The sequence below is a fragment of the Odocoileus virginianus genome, chromosome 2 (assembly GCF_023699985.2).
Source record: "Odocoileus virginianus isolate 20LAN1187 ecotype Illinois chromosome 2, Ovbor_1.2, whole genome shotgun sequence".
Classification (NCBI taxonomy): Eukaryota; Metazoa; Chordata; class Mammalia; order Artiodactyla; family Cervidae; genus Odocoileus; species Odocoileus virginianus.
Genome location: NC_069675.1, coordinates 13,409,656 through 13,436,944, shown reverse-complemented (window position 1 = coordinate 13,436,944; position 27,289 = coordinate 13,409,656). Strand labels below are relative to the sequence as shown.

At 48.3% G+C, this 27,289-nt stretch overlaps 1 protein-coding gene across 2 annotated transcripts in view; it reads right to left on the bottom strand.

Annotated features, from left to right (window-relative positions):
• ADD2 (adducin 2) overlaps positions 1-27,289 on the bottom strand; it is a 117,662-nt gene that overhangs the window by 46,865 nt on the left and 43,508 nt on the right. For both annotated transcript variants that reach the window (XM_070476452.1, XM_070476445.1), the window contains 3 exons: positions 9,642-9,756; positions 3,427-3,643; positions 1,614-1,752 (listed from right to left, as the gene is read on the bottom strand). In XM_070476452.1, coding sequence (XP_070332553.1) covers positions 1,614-1,752; positions 3,427-3,609 — 322 coding nt within the window. In that variant the 5' untranslated portion in view covers positions 3,610-3,643; positions 9,642-9,756. The remainder of the gene's footprint in view (positions 1-1,613; positions 1,753-3,426; positions 3,644-9,641; positions 9,757-27,289) is intronic.

Sequence of the window (27,289 nt, the reverse complement as noted above, 5' to 3'; positions counted from 1 at the left end):
TGCAAGTAAAAAATTGGCAAAGGGTGTGACAGGCAATTTACTAGTGATCTGCAGTCTGTTACTACATTTCACTCTGATGATATGATAGGTGATAAATAGCACTTTGTGTTTTAGGGTGCTTTTATTTGAATACTAATAAGATCGAATATTTTCATATACATATTGGGCATATTGGGTTTTCTTTCTGTCATGCCCAATATGTATACGAAAATATTCAATCTCATTAGTAATCAAATAAAAGCACACTAAAACATAAAGTACTATTTATCATCTATCATATCATCAGGATGAAACATGGTAACAGACTACAGATCAGGGTGGAGGAAATGGGCACTCTTGCATTTCTGGTAGCAATGTAAATTCGTTCCATCTTTCTCCAGGGTAATTTGGCATTATGCATGACAATCTTTAAAACATGCATATGATTCAATCTAGCAATTCTACTTCTAGCAATTTATCTTAAGAAAACAGCCATGGATTTAATCACAGATTTATTGACAAGAATGTTTTTTGAATTGTCATTCATAATAGCAAAAAGTTGGGAATGACCTAAAAGTCCAAAAATGGGAAACTGATTAAAATAAACTATGGCATATTCAACCATGCATAGAATAGCATACATCTACCAAAAAGTATGTTATATAACCATGTTTCTTACATGAAAAATTAAGTCAAGATACGCTAAGGCTATAAATTTGTGTGTATAATGTGATTGCATTTTCTGCATAGTCTCCATGTATTAAGAAAAAAAGGCTGGAAGGACACACACCAAAACATTGACAATAAGAAATTCTTGGTTGTAAGGCTACATTTCAGTGATTTTTAATTCCCTTTCTTGATTATTTTCAACTGTAATCCTGTATTTATTTTACTAAGGGAAGTATTTTTCAACGTTTGTTTCTCAAAGATTGCGGGCAGAGCTTCACAGCCAAAGAAGATGGGTTTGTACCTAGCCTTGACTGCTCTTGGCCCCTGTCTATGGAGTCAAGTTGGTGTGTCCAGTGGGATGTGAGACATCAGCTCCAAAGACCTCCTTGTGTCCCCTCCCAACTCCATCTCCAAAGGAGTGACTCCAGGGGACTGAGGAAAGAGCAGCCTGAGAGCTGGATGCTAGGAGAACACTAGGATTTTCTTAGGTTCTGTACCCAAAGCTAGAGCGACAGGGAGCAGAATTCTCACTCTCCACTGTCCACGCCGGGGCCTCAGGCAGAGGCCACCTTGGGTTACAAAGCTCTACCTTTATGCTAATCCCCTTATGAGGGGTGGGGGTGGTGGGGTCATACCTAGGCTGTCCTGCCTCTCTGCAGTGACACTGGGTTATGCTACCCCCTCCCCCAGCAGAACCAGGACCAAGTTCTCCCTTCAGTCTCCACCACCCCCTGCCCTCCTAGCTCTGGGCATGAGGGATCATTCTCCGTGGGCCTTTACATCACAGCAGTATTAGAAGCAGAGCCAGGTTCTTCTTTCCCTGCTGCCCAGATCCCCCAGGTCTGCTAAGGCAGATGTACCACTCACTTTGTAGCCTGGCAACCAAGCTGCTTATTACTGTGCCTTCCCCCCACCCCCCACTTCCTCCACCTCTGCTCCTGGCAGCTCCCCAGTTCCCCACGTACTCATGGAAGATGTTGGGAAGACTGCGTGGGAGGTGCTGGCCATGAAGTCCGCGATCTGCCGCAGGGCCCAGATGTTGGAGGAGTTGTTCCCCTTCTTCATCTGCTCCTGGATGAGGCCTTCCAGCTCCTCCCTGAAAGACTGAAGCAGGCCCCCAAGGCGTCCTCCCAGTGTGTCTCAAGCGGGAGGGATACTGATGGCCCCTCTTCCAAGTGTCCACCCATGGCCCCTGGATCAGCTAGATCAGAGCCACATCTGACCTCAGGAGCCTCCCCAAACTGCTGTGTGGGGAGCAGCAAGGAGATGCTGGGAATAGATCCTATTCCCTTTATCCTAGGGGCAATACTCCAGAATCCAGGTCCTTCTGATGTCTTAGTGATAGCCTAGACCCCTCCCTCCATCAGACATAGCAGGACTTCACTTTAGTAATTAAAAGACATTTTAAAAAGCAGAATTGAATGCAAAAGTATGCCATCTTTCCTGTCCATTAGTCAGACTGATGGCTCTTCTGGGCCTCAGTTTCCTTATGAGGGGTGGGGGTGGTGGGTCCTATACAGAAGGAGTTGATGACCTCAAAGGTCACTTCTGATGTCCTGCTACTCTAAGCCTGGCTTTTCAGACCATCAGGCCATGGATAGGGCATGCCAGCCCATCAGGTGACACTCAGGAGGAAATAGGGAGCCACTTAGGTGTTGAGGAATCTACAAAAAAGGACAGAAGCAACATGACTGCCTCTTGGCCTGGTCTCCTGCCTGAGAATAGTCCCATCCTTCAGGTTCCCAAACTTGGGTTAGTACTAACTCTGCTCCTACCATACAACGGCCACCCCTTCTGGTCTCACATAGGGTTTCTGTCATCCCAATGCATTCTCTTCCAGACCCCCCAGCTCACTGTCACCTGTCACCAAGACCTGGGGCCCATCCTCCTTAGCATTCACCGTGTGCTCTCAGCCGGGTCACACACAGCCCACTGCATGCCCTGGCTCTCCAATACCTTGGTAGGGACTGGGGCAGAGCCCATCCTGGCCAGTACCTGGAGATGCCACTCCACCCTGGGCTGACCAACACTTAGGATCATGCACTGTTTCCTGAGGACCGCCCAGCTCTACTCCCTGAGAGACCCATTGCCTCTGTCCACACTGCTCTTCCTTCAGCTCGGAGGGCCTGCATAACCCTCCTGCTTCACTGGGCCAGGAGGCCCACCCTCCACCCTTCTCAACGCACCACCTGAGGAAGAGCACTGTGTCCATGCCAGGCAGGTGCCAACTGACCTCAAGACTCTGGCCAGGGCTGGGTGACCCGGACTTGCCCCTCTGCTCTCTACTCCCCGCCTCCTGGGGCTTTCAGGCCCACTTCACTCCTGTCTTGGTGTGGTAAAGCGTTATTTGCCAGGACAGAGTTCATTGCGGTGTGCAGAAAAAGCAGCCCCAGACCTCCCACGTGGCGCCTCTCGCCGGCCCCAGGTTTACCGGAATTGTTAAGAGTTTTTGGTGAAGAGGGAGAGGAAGACTGGAAAGTGAGGCTCAGAAGGGGCACGTGGAACTGAAGTGGGGCTCCTGCTTCTCAGACCCACCTTCCCCAACCAGGGAGTCAAACACAAGCCATAAACTGCACATAAGCCAGGTTTTGCCATCCGCCAGCGACTAGGGAGAGACTCAAATACCCACGCAGCCGGAGCATCTTGCTCAGAGCTGAAAACTGCTCCGTGGAGAGGAGTAATTTCACTTTCGGGTTCACCGGGTGCACCAGCGTCCTCCGCACCCCTCCCCGCCCTCCTCCCTCCTCCCCCGCCCGCGGGGATCAGACCCCCACTCACCGGGCTCTGCAGGATCATGGTGACGCGCTTCTTCTGCTCCATCAGGTTGAAGTCCTGCCGCAGGTCGGCCGCGCGGTTGCGAAGGCGCAGGTACTCGGGGTCGTCCTCAGAGAAGCGGTCGAAGTACTGCTGGCCCTGCGCGGGCGGCGGGGAGGCGGCCTCGGGGACGGCCTCTTCACTCATCGTCCTGGCGGGTTTGCAGTCCACTCCTGGATCCCTGCCGAGAAGAAAGGAGGATGCTCCCAGTCGGGGTGCACGCTTCCTAGGCCGGAGGGCTTGGATTGGGGGTGGGGAGTGGGATGAGGCTATTCCCAGGAGAGAATGAGCGGGGAGGCGGGTTGGAAGGCAGGGCGCCGCGGCTGCCGGCCTGTAGGGGGCGCTGATGCATCGTCCGACTAAGTGAAGGTCTGTCTGTCACTGGCTCCGCTCCCCAGCCCTTCCCCGCCTGACTCGCGGGGCTTGAGCGCCACACTCCGGTTCAGGTAGACTGGTCCCCCAGTGCGAGCGCGACCTGCAAGGCTTTGGGGGCGTTTTGTGATGCTTATCCACACAGTGTAAAGCTATTCACTGCGAGTTCGTACTTGATCTAAAATGTAAACCCTCTAAGAAGCCTCCTAAAAAACATGCGGTGGGAATCCACGAAAGTGAGAAGAGAACCCGGAACTTCTAACAGGCTGAGCGGTGGGTGCTTTCTTCCCCCACAACTTTGACTTTGCTCCCGCCTCGGGAAAAGAATTACTGGTGAATCTGTTTCTGCAAAACGTGTCTCATTGGAGAATCATTTCTTATTGTGAATTGAAAGGAGGTGTTCAGTTTTTATTAGTGGAAAATGAGTTTCTCTAAACCCCAGTAAATGAATATTGAGAAACAGTGAAAGAAGGAATACTGATTGAAGGGCACGATACGCCGGGCTGCCCAGAGGCCTGCGTATCTGGACCTGGAGTGAGAACTAGGGCCATCCTTGGAAGGTTGGGCTGGGGACAAGTCACTAATTTTTTCCACTAAAGCAGGCTTTTTAAAATGCCTAAATGGTGAGTGAATGAAAGTCCTTATGGCCATATTGGAGTCCTGCTGAAGCTATTCAGCCTTGGCTTCCCAGCTGTGGGACTGTGGCCACCAGTCTCCCTTTGTGTCAGCGCTGCCAGGCCCTCAAGTCTGGGTTATCTTGCTCCTTCAACATGCGGAGGGTGTGGGGGCTTACAGAACTTCAGCCTTCTCCCAGGCGGCTGAGCCCCTTCTCAGCAGAAGAAGGCAAGTGCCTTGACTGAACAATAACTGGTTTTTGAAGTCAAATAGGAAGATACCAACAAAAGAGCTTTACCTGAGATCAAGGTACCCGGCTTTCATCCTTAATCTGCCCCTCCCTCACTTTGCCTCTGGGGGCTCCCTTCCCAAAGGAGGTGGGGCTGCCATTGTTCACTCAAAGCAGCTCCTGGCCTCCGGAGACCTGATCTGCTCTGCCCTTTAGGCTCATCCTGTTAGCCCAAGCCTTGGCCTTCATTCTAGTCAGCAGCTCATTATGGAACAGGCCTTGTTGACAACCAGATAGCATATTCTTGTTGTCTATGAGAAGTCTGTGACTTCTTCCATCTTCTGTCAGCACTTTACCCCTCTACCTTACAGTCCTTCTGAGTAGGGTAGGCAGGGGCACACAGGCAAGAGACATAAGTGGGAGTCCATCCCATCAGCCCAGAACACTTAGGAGATTGACTGATATTATTGTTATTTGCATTCTTGTTCTTTGGGGAAGGCAAATAGCAAGTCCAAGGGAAGACAGATGGACAAGGTCGTTCAAGGGTCAGCTGAAGCTCCGAACCCTTGGGGTTCTCAAGCTTGGGTGCATCTTGGAATCATCTGGAGAACTTTGAAAACTACTGACATCAGAGATTTTAATATTATTAATCTTGGGTATGACCTGGCTATCAGGATTTTTTTTATGTTCTCTGGGTGATTCTAATGGGCAGCCATGGTTGAAATACCACAGATAAATGTTTGTGGTTGTGGCGTATAACAGAAGGCATTCATTCCAGGGCTTCCCTGCTGGCTCAGCTTGTAGAGAATCCGCCTGTAGTGTGGGAGACCTGAGTTCGATCCCTGGGTTAGGAAGATTCCCTGGAGAAGGGAACAACTACCCACTCCAGTACCCTGGCCTGGAGAATTCCATGGACTGTATAGTCCACGGGGTTGCAGAGTCTGACACAACTGAGAGACCAAAAAAAAAATTCATTCCAGGAGCTTACCATTTCTAGCAAGCATGCCAAGATGGCAAAAAGCCTCTAACGCTAGTGTTATGCACCACTTCCCATGGCTGTCCAGGCCCCTTCCTGCCACTCTAACTATACCATCTACCACCATACTCTTGACCTGGGCACCAAGAATGGTCCAAATGCCACCACAACCCTCTTTTGCAAGTCTACAAAGCCATGACCTCTGGTCTTAATTCTGTCACTAATTAGTCAGCTCCTTGTGAAAGCTCTCAACAGATCTCCCCCAGTTAGCACCATCCTTACCAGCCATGTCCATGAGATGGAGGTGGGAGGAAGGGGTGGCAGCCAGAAACAAACATCCGCTAAAGAGACATTTTGAAACATATTTCGCAGGTTGCTAGAATGTTTGAGGTTGTACTTAGTGACATTAAAAGCCAGATTCTTCATCTCAGTAAAGAGTGATTGAGTCTGTCAGGGATGTTTCTGGCTGAATTAGCTCTAAACTAGAAGCCTGCAGTGTTGCCCCAGTTCTGACATTCCCTTGTTCATGGACTCAGGTAAGTAATTTCCCTCTTTGGATCTCATTTTGTCCATCTTTAGATGGGGGAACAAAAAGAATGGACCTTGGGGCCCCATCCAGCTCTGATACTGTATGGAGAGAAACAGACTCATGTAGAAAAAGGCAGAAGGACGGAGGATCTAGGTTTCCTGGAGCAAAAGGCCTTCTACCCACATCTCCCCAGTACCTCTTCCTCAAGCCAAATGCCAAAAGAGAAACATCTTCAAAGAACACACATGACCTACTGATGACTGCCTTGCGGTTTCAAGGCAATCCCATGCACATGGGTTGAGTTAAGAACACTTCACCCGCTTCATGCTCCCAGCAAGCCTCATCTCTGGAACTTGGGAAGTAAGAACAGAGCACGAGGTCAAACATCATGGGAATGCATCAGAGCCATGCAGACTTGGGGTCACCACCCAGATTCTTCTGGGCAAACAGTGCAGCAGACCAAAATTCTTCCAGAGGCATTGCCCCCCCATACACACACCTATCCATTTTCATTCTCTTTGGCACCGTCACAGCCCCAAATCTTTGATGTTATTTTTAAAATAGCAACAGGCAGTCCCTCACTGGGTACACTGGATGTGGGCATGGAGATCCCTGTGTTCCTTGTAACACCAACTCACCCTAGCTCCAGATGTGTCTGAACTGTCAGCTTCTCTGGGACTGGCACCACCTGGTACTGAACCTGCCTGGCCTAAGTCCTTCTCATCCAGGCAGGAAAAGGCTGGTCCTCTCCCTTCCTTTTGGAGTATCTGGATTTTCCAGGAATCGATGTGTGAAGTCTCTGAAGTAGCTCTCTCTCACAAAGCATGAGGAATGAAGACATTTGGGGCCCGATGGACAGGAACCCCTAGGCCGGCCTTCACTTGTTAGAGCCCAGTCCCACAGGGCTGCTCCACGGGGTGCTCCAGTGGGCAGGGGAGGAAATAGAACCCTGACTCCCTTACCATGACAGCAGGAGCCAGAGGCATCCTTTTGTGCTCCTTCCTTCCCTTCTCAAAATGCTGGGAGGTGATCAAAGCTGTGGGCAGCAGAACTTAGTGGTTAAAAGCAGGACTCTGGAACCAGACCATTAAGTTTAAATCTCAGCTATGCCCTTTTTTAGCTGTGTGATCTTGGGCAAGTTACCTAACCTCTCTGTGCCTCAGTTCCCCAGCTATTAAACAGAGATTGCAACTATTTAGGGATTTCCTGGTGGCTCAGACAGTAAAGTGTCTGCCCATAATGCGGGAGACCCAGGTTCGATCCCGGATCTAACTCCTCCTTAGGTTGTTGTGTGGACTGGGTGAGTTAATGTACGTGAAGTAGTTCAAACAGTGCTTGGTGCAGAGCAAGTGCTATTAGCGCTTATCATGTGTCATTTAGGAGCTAGAATCATCGTAGCATGAGGAACGTGAGTAATGAGAGGCTTAGGATTCAATTGTAAACAGGTGCATGCCAAATCACTGTAATCATATGTTTTAGTCCCCAAACTAATTCAATCTCAAGCTACATTAACAAAAAGAAAAACCAGAAAAAGACTGATAAGAATGCTTTTTACTCTGACCAGATAGTGGGAACGTGTCAACCTGGAGAGCACAATAAAAGCATGTAAGCAGGGTGCTGAAGATCACAGAAGGCTGGTGCTTACAGGGCCAGGAGTGGCATCATAAAGAGTATGTGGGGCCTCTGGCTCCAGTTCCTGGCACTTGGGATTTCTAAAATGTCCAAAAGGCATTAGGAGTGTTTTGTTGGTCATAATGGGCCCCTTTCACCAAGCCTGAGCTTTTATGCAAATGGGGTGACATGTGGACACTTAGATATTTTAAGGGAGGGAATGGCCACTGAGAAAGACTGTGCATATAATTAAGGGATTGGAACTCAGCCCCATCCCAGCCACAGAGGGAGGAGAGGAGAGGTGCTGGAGATTGCTTTCAATCAAGTGGCAAATAACTAAATCAATTTTGCCTAGCAACAATGCACACCCCTATTAAAGAACCTTGGACATCGAGGTCTGGGGGAGCTTCCTGGCTGGTGAGCACATTTCTGGGCTGGGTGGTGACCGATCCCACGAGCAGGCGTGGAAGGTCTGCACCATGCCCTCATCCCCCAGACCCTGTCCTCTTTCTTTTGACTATTCCTGAGTTAGATCTTCTATAATAAAACTGCAATTGTAGTTGCAAGCACTTTCAGTGACTTCAGTGAACTATTCTAGGGAATCATAGAAACCGAGAGGGAGGTTGTGAGAACCCTCAAATTTATAGTCAAGTCGGTCAGAAGTGCAGGTGGTCAGAGAACCACACCTGCAGCTCGCCTCTGACGTGGGCGGAGTCTTGTCCATGACTTTGCTTTTTCTTATGTGCCCTTTTCACTCAGGGCAGTGTCAGAATTGAGTTGAATTGTAGGACATCCGGTTGGTGTCAGAGAATTGGTGATGAAACAAGCAACTTCAACTTGTGATTTATTTTCATTCCCAGGACAACTCTGTGAGACATTGTCCCCACTTTACAGATAAAAAGACTGAATCAGAGAGGTTAACTAATTTGCTGAAGATCACACAGTGGAGTCGGGATTTCAACCAGGCCTGTCTCTGGCCCCAGATTCCGCATTCCTCCTCTCCAAATATCTGCTGGACTGCCATGTGGAAGAGGGATTAAGCTGATTCCTGAGAATCTCAGGGGGCCAGAACCAGGAAACCAAGTGGTTATTGCAGGCAGGCAGATTCTAGCTAAGGGTGCGAGGGTGAAATTTCTACCAGCAGGAGCTTCTCAGTAAGGAGAAGACAGGACAGGCTGCCTCGTTAGGTGGTGAGCGCTCTCCTTGGAGCCAGCATAACCACAGGATGCTGTAGAGGGGTCCTGCCCTATTGGCGTGGGACCAGTGACCTTCGAGGTCCTTCTGGTGCCATGATGGCTCTTTATTTGTCGTGAAGCATTGCTGATGATTGTTGTGCCAATCTGCACTGTACAGCGAAGTGACTCAGTTTTAGACATAGCTGCATGATTCCCTCAATATTCTTTTCCATCATGGTTTGGAGATCGGCTATAGTTCCCTATGCTATACAGTAGGACCTTGCTGTTTACCAAGTCTATATATAATAGTTTGCACCTACCAACCCCAAATTCCCAGTCCATCCTTTTCCCCCAACCCTCACTCCCTTGGCAACCACAAGTCTGATCTCTTTGTTTGTGAGTCTGTTTCTGTTTTGTAGATAGGTTCATATGTGCCATATTTTAGATTCCACGTATAAGTGATATCATATGGTATTTGCCTTTTTCTGACTTCTTTCACTTAGTATGATAATCTCTAGTTGCACATGGTTGCTCTTGAGTCATTGGGATCAGGGGAGTTCATGGCAGTGACCTGAGTGTCTGGAAACTCACCCTGGTGAAATGGACCCAACCAAAAACTGTGTCTCACCCCTTCCTTCTCCCCCTCACCACCAGAAACTGCCGACTGATTACCAGGAGGTAGGAGCAGCCTTGCCCCAGGCTGCCTCTTCTCAGCACTCAGCCTGCACACTCCGCTCCACCGCCCGGCTCGATGACATCTATAGGACCTCAAACATCTGGGTAGAAACTGGAAAACACAAACATGACAGACATCAGGGTGTTTTCTGTACCACCACAGCTCTTTGCCCTGTTTTTGCAGCACCGTTAGTTGCTGGTTGATTTTAAGAACTGTTGGGGAATTCCTGAAAATGAACTGAAGATGAATTTTTATTTTAAAAGCAGGTTCTGTCTACACAAAGGTGAAGAAAGCTTCACTATCTTTACAATTGGGGTCAAAATTCCTTTCAAAAAGAGTTGTTGGAAAAATCCCTTTGCTGAATGTTGGCCAAGGGACCCCAGGCTTTCCCAGTGGCTTAGCTGGTAAAGAATCTGCCTGCCAATGTAGAAGAGGCCAGAGATGCAGAGTCAATCCCTGAGTCGGGAGGATGGCCTGGAGAAGGAAATGGCAACCCCCTTCGGTATTCTTGCCTGGGAAATCCCATGGATAGAGGAGCCTGGCAGGCTACAGCCCATGGGGCCGCAAAGAGTCAGACATCACCAAGCACGTATGTACCTACTACTGCCAAGGGGCCGCAGGGGAGAGTGGCTGCTCTGCATGGTGGAGGGAGCTGAAGGTGGAACTCTGAGCAAGCCCAGAAGTGCAGACACAGCTGGGCTGGGAGGGATGACCCCTTCCTGACAACCCACTCCCCCAAATACTTCACTAACAGCTCCTAAACCCACGCGTGCTGGGGTGACTGATTTTCGGATGCAGCCCAAAGAGGCAGAAGAGGCCTGAAGAATATCACACCCTGGGAAAGCGGGAGGGTTTTGAAGTTGCACAGACCATGAATTGGTGGATTTAAGCCAACGTCACCTAGAGTTCAAAGGGAAGGAAGGCCCCAGCTAATATCTAAGTAACAGGTCATAAAGGACTACTGAAGGAAGAATGTAAAGTAGTTAATGTCTTATAAACAATGGCGAGTTACTGATCCAAAAATCCTAGTCACTGATCCAAAAATCCTGAAGATCAAAGTCATCAAAGGGTTAATCATCAATATACTTTTTTTTAAAAATGTGATAGTTATGGTTTTTGTTGTTTTTTTTTTTTACTTGGGGGTCTGTTGTTCAGACCCAGAGGTGCTTACCTCACCCAGAGTTGGCGTCATCCCCACCCCCAGATCCATTTCCACCCGTGGGTCTGAGGACCTGTGCTGTCCCGCCGGTCTTGTCTCATCCGCCAGGAAAGGAGGGTGCAAGGGGAATTCAGCTTGGGAGGTCTGACATGCCTGTGGGAGCCCGGGATGCTGAGTGACCTGAGGCACCACGGACCTCTCGGTCTGCCTGGGCACCGGGCTCAGCATTCCAGTGCTGAGAAGGCCCCTGATGGGTCCAGTCCTGATGCTCACCCCTCTAGTTAGGGTCTTGACAGTTGTTTCCAAAAGCTCTTCTCTATGCTCTGCATGTCCAGCTGCCAGCTGCAGTTCTCCTAACCATGGGTCTTATTTTTAGCTAGAAAACAGGGTCAGTGCCAGAACTTAATGCTACTTCCATCCATTGCCTAACAATATGGGAGCCCTGCCTCCTGGGGTTTGCTGATATACCTCTGGATGTGCTTTATCCTGCGGGCAGCCACTGGCCTGCCTTAAAGACCAATCCTGCAGCCAGGTAAGTTGTCTTATGTGGAGTGCCAGCTTCCTCCCCTTCACCAGCAGCCCCTGGCACAGAGATGAGGTTGCCCAGCCCTGCTAAGGCTTGGATTTTCAGAGTCTGAGCTATTACTCGTATCCACAGAGAGAATTAATGTCCCCCAAAGGGACCTGCTCCATTCATGTAAGAAGACAGACATCTGTCCCACAGATAAGTATACCCTGAACACTGACTAATACCCATCCTATCTCCATCAGTGTTGATATTCTACTGTTAGAGCTCCATTCCTTAGGGTATAGTATTAACACTTGTTTACAATGAAAATAGCCCTGACAGGTATTGTAGGCAAATGTGTTATTTTAAACATTCTTCTCTGTTACCAAACCTGTCAGATCTCTGTCTGATTGCAGAGTCAGGCTGGGCGGGGCCAGGACAGGTACCCGATCAGCAAGTCTCAGTGAGGGAAAAGGAAGAGGTCTGATGCCAGGGCCACTCAGGAGAGTCCAACACCTGGGGCAGAGCTGGGCCTCAGGGGATCCTGGTCTCGGAGACAGAACCCTCTGAGCTGTGCCTGCTGTGCTTTCAAGGACAGGGTCACGATCCACTCCACTCAGCCTTTGGCGTCCCCAGCATCTGCTTCAAGGGCCAAGCTCACCCAGGTCCCGTGGGAAGAGCTAAGCAAGGAGTTCCCTATGTAGTGAGAAGGCCTGACACCTCCTGGGAGGCCGCCCCCGTCCCACCATCCCACCCTCACCCCAGGACCACCTGCTCCCTACTCTCAGGGTGTAGCTAAACCAGCTGGGAGGCAGAACAAGTTAGGACACTGGATTTCAGCCCTAGCTGGCTGCTCGCTAGACTGTGGCCTCTGTCCACCCCACCCCTAGATGTCCCACAGCCAGCTTGAAAATGACCTGTCCAAAAGGACCATCAATCTAGCCAGCCCTGCACCAGAGCCTCCCTCCTCCAGCCAGCATCCCTTCCCTGCCCCCCCACCCACCCAGCTGGCCATCCACCAAGGGCCCCAGAAGGCAGCCTTGACTCCTCCTTCTTCATGCCCTGTGTCCCTACTGTCACCAGATTCTCTGGTTTTATGTCCTAAATATCTTCCCACCCAGAGCACCACACCTTGAATCAAGCCAGTGTCATCCCCATCACATTCATCAGTTCAGTTCAGTTCAGTCACTCAGTCATGTCCGATTCTTTGTGACCCTATGGACTGCAGCACGTCACGTTTCCCTGTCCATCACCAACTCCCAGAGCTTATTCAAACTCATGTCCATTGAGCTGGTGATGCCATCCAACCATCTCATCCTCTGTCATCCCCTTCTCCTCCTGCCCCCAATCCCTCCCAGCATCAGGGTCTTTTCCAATGAGTCAGTTCTTTGCATTAGATGGCCAGAGTGTTGGAGCTTCAGCTTCAGCATCCATCAGTCCTTCCAATTAATATTCAGGACTGATTTCCTTTAGGATGGACTGGTTGGATCTCCTTGCAGTCTAAGGGACTCTCAAGAGTCTTCTCCAACATCACAGGTCAAAAGCATCAATGTTTCGGCACTCAGCTTTCTTTATAGTCCAACTCTCACATCTATACAGGACTACTAGAAAAACCACTGCTTTAACAAAATGGACCTTTGTTGGCAAAGTAATGTCTCTGCTTTTTAATATGCTGTCTAGGTTGGTCATAGCTTTTCTTCCAAAGAGCAAGCATCTTTTAATTTCATGGGTTCAATCACCATCTGCAGTGATTTTGAAGCCCAAAAAAATAAAGTCTGTCACTGTTTCCATTGTTTCCCCATCTATTTGCTGTGAAGTGATGGGACCCAATGTCATGATCTTAGTTTTCTGAATGTTGAGCTTTAAGCCAACTTTTTCACTCTCCTCTTTCACTTTCATCAAGAGGCTCTTTAGTTCTTCTTCACTTTCTGCTATAAGGGTGGTGTCATCTGCATATCTGAGGCTATTGATATTTCTCCCAGCAATCTTGATTCCAGCTTGTGCTTCATCCAGTCAAGCATTTCTTATGATGTACTCTGCATAGAAGTGAAATAAGCAGGGTGACAAGATATGGCCTTGATGTACTCCTTTCCCGATTTGGAATCAGTCTGTTGCTCCATGTCCAGTTTTAACTGCTGCTTCTTGACCTGCATACAGATTTCTCAGGAGGCAGGTCAGGTGGTCTGGTATTCCCATCTCTTTAAGAATTTTCCACAGTTTGTTGTGATCCACACAGTCAAAGGCTTTGGCATAGTCAATAAAGTAGAAGCAGATGTTTTTCTGGAACTCTCTTGCTTTTTCTATGATCCAATGGATGTTGGCAATTTGATCTCTGCTTCCTCTGCGTTTTCTAAATCCAGCTTGGACATCTGGAAGTTCTTAGTTCTAGTACTGTTGAAGCCTTGCTTGGAGAATTTTAAGCATTAATTTGCTAGCATGTGAGATGAGTGCAATTGTGCGGTAGTTTGAACATTCTTTGGCATTGCCTTTATTTGGGACTGGAATGAAAACTGACCTTTTTCAGTCCTGTGGCCACTGCTGAGTTTTCCAAATTTGCTGACATATGCGACTTTCACAGTGTTGTCTTTTAGGATTTGAAATAGCTCAACTGGAATGCCATCACCTCCACTAGCTTTGTTCATGGTGATGCTTTCTAAGGCCCACTTGACTTCGTATTTCAGGATGTCTGGCTCTAGGTGAGTGATCACACCATTGTGATTGTCTGTGTCATGAACATCTTTTTTGTATAGTTCTTCTGTGTATTCTTGCCACCACTTAATATCTTCTGCTACTTTCAGGTCCATACCATATTTGTCCTTTATTGTGCCCATCTTTGCATGAAATGTTCCCTTGGTATCTCTAATTTTCTTGAAGAGATCTCTAATCTTTCCCATTCTATTGTTTTCTTCTATTTCTTTGCATTGATCACTGAGGAAGGCTTTCTTATCTCTCCTTGTTATTCTTTGGAACTCTACATTCAAATGGGTGTACCTTTCCTTTTCTCCTTTGCCTTTCACTTCTCTTCTTTTCACAGCTATTTGTAAGGCCTCCTCAGACAACCATTTGGCTGTTTTGCATTTCTTTTTCTTGGGGACTGTCTTGATCACTGCCTCTGTACAATGTCACGAACCTCCATCCATAGTTCATCAGGCTCTCTGTCTATCAGATTTAATCCCTTGAGTCTATTTGTCACTTCCACTGTATAATCGTAAGGGATTTGATTTAGGTCATACCTGAATGGTCTAGTGGTTTTCCCTACTTTCTTCAATTTACGTCTGAATTTGGCAATAAGGAGTTCATGATCTGAGTCACAGTCGGCTTTGGTTTTGTTTTTGCGGACTGGATAGAGCTTCTCCAGCTTTGGCTGCAAAGAATTGCATTCATGATCTCAGCCTAGTCTTTCCTTTCTCATACACCCCATCCAATCAGTAGCGAGAGTCACTGTTCTAAAAATGCAAATCTGACCCACTGCCCTGCATCCCCCTCCCCACCCCTAGCCCATCCATGGCTCCCCGCCATCCAGGCAGCATTATTGTACCTTTCTTTTTTTTTCTAATTTCTCGCCTCTAGCCAAAATTTAGATTGTATTACAAAAGTGACAGCTCTCCTCTTTATACTTATCAAATATAAAATTTTAATTCTGAATTTGCTTTTTCAAACCAAATGCATTCTCCATGTTGGAAATTGAAACCCACCCATTCCCCACCAGGAGACTGACGATCATGCCTTTCTGTCTCTGGCCACTCCCTTCTTTGAGGACTGCACCCTCCAGAATGAGGTCCCTCTTAGCTCCTTGGCAAAGCCCCCTGGGCCTCCCAGTGCCTGCCCCCTCCCTCCCAGACTATCAGGCATGCTCGGCGGTTGTTCCCAGGACCTGGAAGGCACTCAGCCAGTCCCCACCTTTGTCCTTGCTGGTCTCTGCCTGGAGCACTCTCTTCTTTGCCATTTCCTTTCAGCTCAGGTTGTCTGCTCCTTCTGGAAGCCTTCACTCCACACCCATGTCCTTTACACTCGCATCACCATTATGCTCCTCTTTCATTCCACTTGCCATCCAACAGCAACAGTCTATTACCACAAGCTCCTAGCAGGCAGGGCCTGTGTCTTTGTTTGACATGTCTCTATTCTTTGTGTTGCTGTAGGGCTGGTGTCAGGTAGATGCTTAATAAATATTAGTTGAACTGAAACTCCACGAGCAGTGAATTAGGAGTTAAAATGGCTCAGCAATGCAACACTGCCCAGGCCTCGGGCTCCCAGAGGTGAGTAAGGCCCAGGGGAGCTCGGAACAGTGTGGGGAGACCTACCGCTGAGCAGCCCATTTCAGAGTATGGTGCTGAGTGATAATGGGGCATGTGTGGCAGGCACCCTAGTGCCTAAATCATCTTCTCTAAAATAACATATCCTCTTGTTATGTAATCCAAATGACTGGACCACTCTGACAGCCACTCTTCTTGTCTATTTTAAGACAGAATTCCAGCAGTTGGTTGCAGCTCTGACAAAGCCAACTGCACAATATAACACGGATTGTGGGGAGACACAGGAGAAGGGAATAGACACCCTTGGGTCAGCCTCACCCCCTTATCCCCCCCAACCTCTTCCCTTCCGTAGCTCCTCCCCTGCCCCACCCCCACCCCAGGACCCCCTCAGTTCCCCTCTCAGGGGAGCCCTGGAGCTCCCTCTGGGCATCTCCGGTTTGCACCCTCACACTCTGGCGCCTACTCAGCAAAGACTACTGGGATTCGCCCTCCTTGGAGAGCAGCCAGGGATCACAATCCTGAAAGGCGCTCCCTGTCACGGGTCATTTTTGTCTCTGTCCCACTGAAGACCAGGTAAATGTAACCACTGGAGTATGAAATCACATTTCTGTGGGTCGTTCCTTGTAGCTATAAAAGGAACAGAAGGTCTAGAAGAGAATGCTCAAGTTGTCTGACTTTCTGTTAACATCTGTTTAAGCCCTGTGCGCACACAGGGAGGCGGGTGCCTGTCTCCTTCCACTTCCAGTGGGAGGCGTCCAGACAGGAGCAGACAGTCGGTAACACCCGCACCCTGAGCCCACAGCGTAAAGACATGACAAGTGGTCCTTTCCCATCTGCTTCAACGTCTGCCATGGGCACGGCCGCCCCCTGGGTGGGGTGCCTCTAAAGCCCCAGGCTCCCAGCCCCATGGGTCAGCCCCAGACAAGGATAGTAGGGCATTTGCTTTAAGCCTGAGACTTGAAGTCAGAGCCCAAACTCACCGATCCCTGAATGAAGCTTCCAGAAGTGAGGGAGGAACTGGTCAAGGCCTTGCTGCTGTTACTTTGCAGAGTAAATGGAGACAGTTGAGTAAGAGGTGGGACCACACCCTGCCTGTTCTGTTCAGATAAAGAGAAAGCTCATGCCCCTGGGTGATGGGATTATGGCTGAGGCTTATCATCAGCTTCTTCACCTACTTGTGAATTTTCCACAGTTCTGTGTAAGGGATTAACCGTTTAGGATGAAAAGAGTGTCAAAGAAGAAAGGAGGAAGTGTCTCTCTCTGTCCTTCTCCAGAAACCCCCTTGGCTGCAGGAACCCTTTAACCCCTGACTGCTGCAGCCTCAGAAGGAAGACATTATTTGAACCAAAAAATTGGAGCTGTTAAACCCAGACAGGTATCGGGGCTGTGCCTGGCCCTTCTCATCAGTGCCGTGGCGAAGGGCCCCTCATCCTGCTTTTCAGGTGAGGAAACTGAGGTTAAGGAAATGGAGTGACTTGATCAGAGTCACAGAGCTACTGGGGATCACGGAGTTACTGAGACATGCACAGAGAGCATTTCAACCCTGTGTGGGGGTGAGGGCAGTGCTCCAGCACAAGCTAGTGAACTGTGGGGTTCAGGGAGGCCCCAATCTCAAGGCTCCAGCATGAGTTTAACCCACTTGCCAGATACCTCTGCCACCATCACAAGACCATGTGGACTTCAGACCTTCAATGAAGGGAAAGAAAGGGGGTTCAGGAAACCCCAGTGATGCAGCGACAGTCCTGAACTAGCAGGATGGCTGTGCTCAGCAAATATGCAGTTCCTTCCTTCGGTGAGGAGGTGCCAAACTTGCATACTATGTGGATAAAAGCCTGTCTAATTGAACTGACACATCCTCTGATTCACTGTTTCACACCTCAGGTTGTCCTAGCATTCAGTCACAGGGAACTTTTAAGTGGTCATCTTATCTACCTTTTGCCTTCAGGCCAGACTGTACCTAAAAACCAACGGAGCTATATATTGAAAGGTTTCACCTTGGTCAAGTTTGAACATAAAACAGTTGGTTCTGCTCTGGGACCTAATCTGAGAGTATTTATCCTTTGTGTGACAAGACTACCCTTACCCCCAACTCCACCTCCAGCCAAGAAGTCCAGGGAACAGCTATTGGATGCTGTGTCCTTCTATGTGTAATAAACTATTTTCTCAGCCACAGAGGTAGAAATAAATATTCCTTTAGCATATTAAGGTCAAGATTGTTATGTTGGGCTTTAAAAATTGGTCTTTGTTGGTTTTATTTTATTTTATTTGCTTACTGAGCACAAGAGGAAATAAGAACACTTTACATCTAGGACTAAAGGGAGATCTGACACCATCCCTCCCCTCTCCAGACTGAGGAAACTATAGAAATTCACAGATTCAATGGGACGTGGTGATTTGGGAAGGGAGAGGAGAGTCAATAGGCCCAGAAAGAGGGGATGGTGGGAACTGGAAGGAACGTGCCACATTGTGACAGGGTCCAAAGGCTCATGTGAGGAACCTACTGCTCCTGGAACATACATCTAAGACAGTCCAAAGCCTGAGCAGTCAGGCTCACAGTGTCACAGTCTGTGAAACAAGACAGAAGAAAATAGCAGGCACGTTGTTTAACTTTCCACTCCTCTCTATGATCCTCCCTGTGATCCTGTATGGTATGGATTTTATCACAAGGAAAGAGCTGGTTAAACTTGTGTATGTGTTTGTATGTGTGTCTGCATATCCATGTGTCAGGAACAATGCCATGGACTCACCAAACTCACTTCCTTTTCTTCCTGGGACCCACCTTTCCAACCTGTCTTCCCTCTGAATAGGGCCAATGAGATGTCAGCCAATGAGATTAAGCAGAAGTGACTTGCGTCACCTGTTGCCCAGACAGTTAAGAGCAGAACTGCCCTCCACACTCTCTCCTTCCTTGCCGCCCTGCTGGAGGCAGAGGGTCCAGTGGAAGCTCTGGGACCCTTGAGGGTGATGCAGCCACCAGACGGAAGGCGATGGGGTGTCACTGAAGGCAGCCCACTGAGCTCTGGATCAGGGAGGCTGAGGTGGTGGTTACGGTAGCAGGTAGCCCACCCTGAAAAACACACTCGCACATTTTCTTTAGCACAGGGTTGACTGCCTTCTATTAGCTCGATGGTTGTTTCTTCCATTTCACTTATTTGAGTGTCTCCTTTAAGATCAGTGGTTACCCATACATTGAATCTTTGCTCTCTGATTTTTTTCTCGTATTTTTTTCTCTCACTAGTTTCCTTACTGCTATTTTGCTGGCATTCTGAATGTTTGTCATTACTATCATCATCTCCATTTTAATTCAGCAAAATAGTGTGAATTCTAATTCCTACATTGAACATTTTATCTTTTGCACACTTTTCTTACTGTGTCTCCATTTCACCTCGGACCTTTTCATCTTAGTCTATCTTCTCCTATGACTGCCCTCTCCTGTTTCTTAGAAGCCACACCTTTTTTTAACTATTTTAAGGCTACTAAGGTTGGGAAGATCCCCTGGAGAAGGGAATGGCTACCCACTCCAGTATTCTTGCCTGGAGAATCCCATGGACAGAGGCATCTGGCGGGCTACCATCCATGGGATCACAGAGTTTGACATGACTGAGCAACTAACACATACATACACACAAGGCTACTAAAAAGTTTTCTGACACTTTTCTTCTGGTTCCTACAGCAGATTATTATGAGATAAGTACTTCTTTTGAGTCTTCCACATCATTTATCTTCTCTGCAGTGTCTTTTCTCAAAACACATTTAATTGTTTTTCTTTTCCTTTATTCTCAAATAAGGTGAAATCAAGTCTCCTAAGATCCAACCTACAGTAGAACCAGCTTTTAGCAAAAGGTGATCAGGAAACCAGATTTCTAGAAATCAAATATGGTGCACACATAATTAACAGTGACTTATATTACCTTCAGGCAACTTCTGCACTAAGCTGGCCATAAAAGCAACCTCAATAATCAGTCCACTTAAGATCAGAGATATACAAGGACGACTATCAAGAAAAGCAGCTTGATCTCACATCCAGGTTATAAAATGGGTGCTCTTTTTATAGAAAATTTAATGAAGTTCAATCAAGCTCATTTCTAGGCAGATGATTCTAGTCTCTTAACATCGGACTCTAAGAAACAAACAAGTGAACCTACACTTGTTAAAACATGACCCTCCACTTAATAACTTCCTGAGAGTTTGTAAAACTCTTGATAAGATTTAGGAAGGAGGAAATGAAAGGTAAACATCAGGACAACAATTTGAGGGCTCTCAGATTCTGGCAACACAAGTCAGCCTACTTCCAGGATGTCTCCTGCTTAAAGAAATAACATGAGAGGCTAGTCAAACAGCAAACCCAAAGAAGACTTTTGATACAGGCCTCAGAAGCGAAGGCAGCGAGACAGAAGTGCAGGTATTGATTTTATACTGAGGGATAAAAATAAACATTGGTATCACTGCATTTCTCCAGATCTAGGATATCATTGTTAATTGACACATCATTATTTTAAATATTACTAAGAAAACCACTGCCAGTTATAATTTTGCCACCATTAATTGGAGCACATATCCCAATATGAGAAGTTGAAATGTGGGGAGAAAATGTGCGCTTTAGGATTGATGAAGTATGGAGAACCCATCTTAGAAGTCAGTGTCACCAACTTTGAGGTTGCCCTTCACATGGAGGAGATAGGTTGTCCACCAAATTGGGAAGCCAAGGGATGAGGCAAGAGAAACAGGCCATGGGGCTTTGGGAGAGCCCCTTGACACTTTGAATCAAGGCTTATCAGCAGACGAGGTTTGTCGGCTATCTGTCCTGCTTCTGGCATGTACACTGTTTCAGGATCTATGGGGCGAGGCAGATTGACATGGCCAGCTCCCAGTCAGCACACATCCATGATCTGCTGAGGAGGCATCTTCCTCCTCTGTGAAACAAGACCGTAATATCATAAGGCGGGACCAGACTAGGATGAGAAGGCCAAACATAAAAGACATCAAGATGAGACAGAACGGAAATAGATCCACCTGAATTTCTGACTCTGAGCCAGTGAAAACCTCCATGGCTGGAAGTGCTCTCCAGAGGAACTAGCACACAGTAAGTGCTCGACCAGCCCCCGTATCCTTACTCTAAGAACCCTCCCAGATCGGCCTTGGGGTCTGCCTGGCCTCTTTCCCAGTGTTGGGAGTAGAGAGGTTTAAAGTAAGCAGAGAGAAAATTAAGAACTATTAAGGGGAGTGGGCATAGGGTGAGATGGTAACTTAACTCAAAAGGAGTTCGTGCTGTGCGGTGCTAACTTGCTTCAGTCGTGTCTGACTCTCTGCGACCCCGTGGACTGTAGCCCTCCAGGCTCCTCTGTCCGTGGGATTCTCCAGGCAAGAATACTGGAGTGGGTTGTCATTTCCTCTTCCAGGGTATCTTTCTGACCCAGGGACCGAATCCGAGTCTCTTACATCTCCTGCCTTGGCAGGTGGGTTCTTTACCACTAGCGCCACCTAAAGCCATCTTAATACATTAAAAGCCCAGGAAACTGGCTCCACCATGCAGCATTGTGGCTGAAGATCCAGGCTCTGGAGAGCATTAAGGGACCAAAATCGAATTCAAGCTCTGCATCTCTCCAGCTGTTACTTAGTTTCTCTCAACCTCAGTTTCTTCATCTGTACGATGGAGACAGGAAGAGTACCTCCTCAGAGGATCATATGAGACAATATATGTAAGCACAGGCTTTGCAAAGAGCCTGGTAGATAATAAGTGCTCACTCAATAAATGTTAGGTGCTTGCTAGTCATGGGGAGGGAGGTGGGAGAGGGGTTCAGGATGGGGAACACATGTAAATCCATGGCTGATTCATGTCAATGTATGGCAAAAACCACTACAATATTGTAAAGCAATTAGCTTCCAACTAATAAAAATAAATAAATAAATGTTACATGCTTGTTGGTCAATGAGTCCTCTTGTGGTCCATGACAGTGGAACAACTGCGTCTTTTAATCACAGTCTGGATACCATCTTCCAGCAAGTGTACATCTGGGCTGACTGCCCCATCAGATGTTCTCAAGGGAATGCCAAAGAATCTGTGAAACTGAGCTTAATAAAATTAGGCAGGTTGTGTCTGCTGCTAAATTTCTATACTAAAGAAACAAGTGGATTTGGGGCTGGTGCGTTTGTAAATGGTGGGCTTCACTTTCCCCTCTGAGCTACTCATCTGGAGCTTCCACTATTAGTTTGTGGAAGCGTGTCCAACTGTTTGTGACCCCAAGGACTGCAGCACGCCAGGCTTCCCTGTCCTTCACTATCTCCTGGAGTTTGCTCAAACACGTGTCCTTTGAGTTGGTGAGGCCATTCAACCATCTCATCTTCTGTGGCCCCCTTCTCCTCCTCCTTCAATCTTTCCCAGCATCAGGGTCTTTTCCAATGTGTTGGCTCTTCCCATCAGGTAGCCAAAGTACTGAAGCTTCAGCTTCAGCATCAGTCCTTCCAATGAATGTTCAGGGCTCATTTCCTTTAGGATTGACTGGTTTGATATATATATTTGATATATATAGTGACTGCTATGCTCAGGCACTGTACTCAGCACTCCCCTGCCATGAGCCTGCCATTCCAGAGCCCATACTATGCTGAGGGGTGAGGGACTGAACAGCCATGAGACCTTGGGCATTGTGTGCCTCACCTCTAAATGGTGGCCATAGCAGTACTTATCTCACAAGAAGTATCTCACCTGCATTCTGGGGGGCCTTTTCACAAGGTATTCAGAGCGGGGCTCAGCTGCCAGCATCCTAGCAAAACCATGCACCTGTCCAGGCACAGATGCCTCTGTGCACCCTGCCCCCCACAAACATACTCTGTGCACATGGGCCTTCCAGAGCTCAAGTCGGGCTGTGAGCTTCCTGGGATGCTCCCCTGAGCACACCTGGAGGCGGCCTAGTGACATCTCTCTTGTGGTTCTCCCCCCTGGGCTCTTGGATTTTGCTTCTGGGTCTTCTGGACTTGGAGCTCCATCTCAGAGTTGCAGGGCTCAATTCTGTCCCCTCTAGAGATCTGAGCATCCATCCTTGGCAGGTCCATGGAGAGAGGCCCCGCCAGTCCCTGCCCCGAGCAATGTCCCTGGCCATGGCTATGCAGTGCTCCTTTGACACAGATGGGATGCACTGTTTCAGTCACTCACTGAACAGTAAAATGTGCTCCCCATCCTCTAGGCACCAACAACTAGGGGTCCCCCAACCTCCGGGCACTGTGGGGTGGGAGCAGGAAGGCTCACACTGTATCTCGGCCTTCTTTGTGCTCTGCCTCCCTGAAAAGTGAGACCTGGTGCCATCTCTCTCCACCACCTCTTGAACCTTCCATAATTTCAGAAGCACTCAATAATGCTTCTGAATCGTGAAGTATATTGTGAAAAGCACAAATTCTGGGACAGACTGCTGGGTTTGTAGCCCAAGTTCAACTCTACTAGCTATGAGAGCTTAGGTGAGATCCTGTGCCTCAGTTTCCTCATCTATAAGATAGGGCTGGTAATTACAGTTGCAGCCCTGAGGGGTTGTTGCAGTCAAATGGATTCATCCATGTAAAATATGTAGGGCAAGGTCTGTCATAGGAAAGGCATCAATAATGCTGGTACTGTTTGGCAGTGTTCAGCAGTATAGGTAAATCAGAGCACCAGGCTGGACCAGCTCCAGAGGGTGAGCTATGGCAAGGGGCTGGAAGCATGCTGCCTGGGACTGTTCTAAGGGGGTCTGTCGTGGGTTGAAGAGTGGCCCCTCCCCTCAAAAAATACATTCATGCCCCAACACCCAGAACCTGCAAATGTGAACTTATTTGGAAGATGGATCTTTACTGATGTACTTAAACTGAGAATCTAAGATGAAATCATTCTGAGTTATCCTGGTGGGCCCTGAGCCCCATTACAACTATCTTCACAAGCCACATGGAGACAGCAAGCAGAGATCAGAGTTAGGCAGCCACGAGGCAAGGAATGCCAGAAGCCACCAGAAGCTGAAAGAGGACTGAGAAGATTCTCCCTTAGAGCTCTGGGGGGAGTGCACCCCTGCTGACCCCTTGAGCTCACACTTCCGACCTCCCCCAGCTGTTTCAGGCTTCTGCCACCCTAAGGTGCATACACATTGCCCGAGGGTCTTGCTAACCTGCAGATTCTGACTCAATCAGTAGGTCTGGAGTGAAGCCTCCAGATTGTGTGTTTCTCAGAAGCTCTCAGGTGAGGTTGATGCTATCCCACTTTGAGTAGCAAGGGTACAAGAGCGCATTGTCATCAACAGCACCATGTTGGCAAAGGGGACCCCCAGAACAAAAGTTTGGAATTTGTAGATGCAATCATTCACCATGTAGGACCACTGTGGGAGTGGAGGAGCCTAGCTTTCAGCTGCAGCATAAAGAGTGGATGCAAGTCATTGAACTCTGGTGGGATGTCTCCCTGGGCTCAGTCGATGCTTCTAAATTGAACAACAGCTCACCGGGCCGGTGCTAATAGCTTCTGACTGTTCCAGTCCATCACCCTCTAACAGGGTCAACCAAGAAGTGGTCTCATTTTTTTGGATGAAAAAAAGAAGAAAGGTTTCTTTAGCCTTATCATACAAAGAACCCAAAACAATTCCTGGGAGAATGGAAACTATCATGACAGAATCCCAGTTTTCTAATTTCAATGAGCTTGATGGAGACTTCTGCTTCAGTACTTTTGCCCTAATGTTTTTATAGAGTGGAAAATACTTTTGTCCAAAAAAGATGAGAATGTGCCTGGAACCTAGCCTAAGCTCTTATGTGACTGGGTAACTAGAAGTTCAGTTTGATAGAGAGGAAAGGCCATTGCCTGGGTGCCCAGGATAAGGGTGGGAGTGGAGGAGCTTTACCCCCTTAAAAAAGTCTAGGTTTAAAAATGAAAACAAAAAACGCTGGCCCACCAAGTCCAGTGTAGGAATGGGCAGAACACACAGATGTCCTTTGGCCAGAAATCTCAACATATTCATCCCCCCACTTAGCTCTCTTTTCAGCGCTCACTCCTTCCATCCAGTCCACACCCATGGTTACATGTCTAAAATGCTTCACAAGAACCATCCATGTCTCCCTGTCCATAGCCAGACGGTCCCCAGGCTTTCCGTCACGTACCGACAGTGATGGATCAGTGGCGCTGCTTGTAGAGCTTGAATCCCCTTCCTTCAGTCGGAAAGAACATGAGGACTGGTTTCCCATGTCTGCCGTAGGCTGGGGACAGGAGTGTGACTCTATGCCATTTCTTTCTGGACAGCAGCATAAGGTCATCTTGGCTTTCAAGCTCCTCAGTCTGGGACCAAGGCATCATCTCCCTGCTCCTCCTATACGAAAGGCCCAGCCCAGCCTGGCGGACAGGCCTGTCCTTCTGCCCCAACCCTGCACACGTGCCGCTGCCTCTGTGGCCTGACTCAGGCCAGCCTCTCCTCTTCCCCTAGGCAAGATCTTTCTATTCTTGCCCTCTTCTCAGCTCCAGGACCTCTCATTTGTCATCAGACTAACATCTTTTCCAGCTATTGCTCATCTCTGAATACAAGTCAGGACAAAAATGACTAATACATGAGTGTCCCCAGCTCTGCCCTCCCCACAGGCCTCCCCTCCCTGAGCGTCAGAGCCTGCCTCCTTGGTTCTCTGGGCTTTGTAAAGCAGCAGAGACAGGAAGAGAGGTGGGGAGAGAATGAGAGGTAAGTCCTTGAACATCGTCAGTGGGTTTGAAGGCCTCGTGTTGGGCGAGGAGAGTGTGTGAGGCCTGAGGGCAGCAGGCAAAAAAGCACAGATCAACGGGAAAAGTTGCCGTGCTCCACATGCTCCTGGCCTTATGGTCAGGAAAGGAGAGAGATCTGGAGTATTTTTACAAAGGGTTTCAGGTTACTTAGTCCCCTCTTGAGCCACAGCCGCGCTCTTGCCCTCAGTTCAGACCTCCTGGGATGTGATTGTATGGGGGTCCTCTTCCTGACCTGGTGGAAGGGCCACCGCCTGCCCCCGTCTGCCAGGGCCTGGGGTGGATCCAGAGAGCAGAGCTGGGGGCCCTGAAAGCACACACCGACCCCTCACTTCATAGGCAAAGGGCTGGGGGCCTATCGGCACCTTAGACTCCACTGCGGCAGACACCTCCGAGAGGACAGAGCTGACATCACTTCCCTTCTATGGGAAGAGAACACCTTAGTGAGGGGATGTCCAGTCGGTCCAGTCTGACGGATCCTGATTGAAAAAGGTGCCTTGTGTGAAAATCAGTTAAACACTCCAGGAAAGCCTGTGTGAGTTACTTTATGACTGGAAGCATACTTTTGCATAGACAGCGACCGTCACTGGTCGTGGGTGAGGCCCTTTGACCCCTTTCCCTTTGGGTTCAGCTCTCTACCCACAGGTATGAACCCTTTTCTGTCTCCTCCTTCTCATCCTTTACCCTCTTGGACCTACCCCTCCTCCTCACATCCAAAACACCTTCCCTGAGGCCTTGCCTTTTCTACTCTCCATAAAGGCAAGCCCAGTGCAGAACAGAGCAGGTTCACCCTGGAGACATTTGTTTCTGATGATGGGATGGGGAGTCTCAATAAAGACCAGTGTGACCTTCACATAGAAAGTTATATTCATAATACAAGTCATTTGTGTCTAATGTTTTATTTATTGTGTCCCAACATATCTTGAAGAGTAGAGTTACAGAAAAAATAAAGTTGGCTACTTCCAAATGAGTTGCCTTTGCAGTATCTCGAACATATCACTCTAATAAATATTTTTATAATTGAATTTTTTTTTAAAAAAAAAGACTAGTGTGACCTTATCGGCCTGATTTTCCCATCAACACACCCTCGAGGACACATGGAACTTTTCACTCTCATTGAGTGTCAGTTACAGGGATACTCCAGCCTGACCACTCCACAGCCTTCTCTGCTGACCCTGGCAGCTTCCTGCTGGGGTGGGGACAATTGGAGACACTGACCCAAGATCAGTTGGGGTGTAGGGGGAGGGTGAAGGGGGGTGGAGGGAGTAGGGGTGCCAAAGCATTTCTTCCCTGGCTCTTTGCATCAAGTGGTATTCCCTCCATGGCCCCAGCTCTTGCTTCCAGAGTGGCCCCGGCCCCTGGACTGGGGTGACATCACCTCCTCACATTCTCCCTCCAGCCTCTAGGAAGAGAAGATGTCCTGCTGGGCTAACCTTGGGGCTACCTCCCCTTCACTCCCTCCCCTTTTACCTCCTCCATTACTTGTATAAATGACCTGCATTCAACTCCCTTTCTTGAGATACTTGAAGAATTTCCTATTTTCCTTGTTAGACTCCGACTGATATTCAGTCCAACCCTACTCTCCCACTTCATTAAACCAATGAGAAAACTGAGGCCAAGAGGGTGAGTTGTGTCCAAAGAAAGACACACTAATATTTAGTTGTCAGTGACTGGACTGGGTTCCAGACTCTATCCTCCTCATCTCTGCAGAATACGGCAGGGGGTGCTTGCTTTTCACTTTCAAGCCCAAAGAATCACAAGTCACTGGGATCAAGTGTGAAATATGAAACTTCAAAGGAACAACCACAGTTGTAATTCATTCACATTCTAAAGACCTTCTGGAAATTAAGAGCAATTTAAACCTTCACTCTGGGAGATGGAGGCACATCAATTAGAATAGCCCAGGAGAGTTTCCCAGGTGGTGCTAGTGGTAAAGAGTCTGCCTGCCAATGCAGGAGACACAAGAAACATGAGTCCAATCCCTGGATCGGGAAGATCTCCTGGAATAGGAAATGGCAACA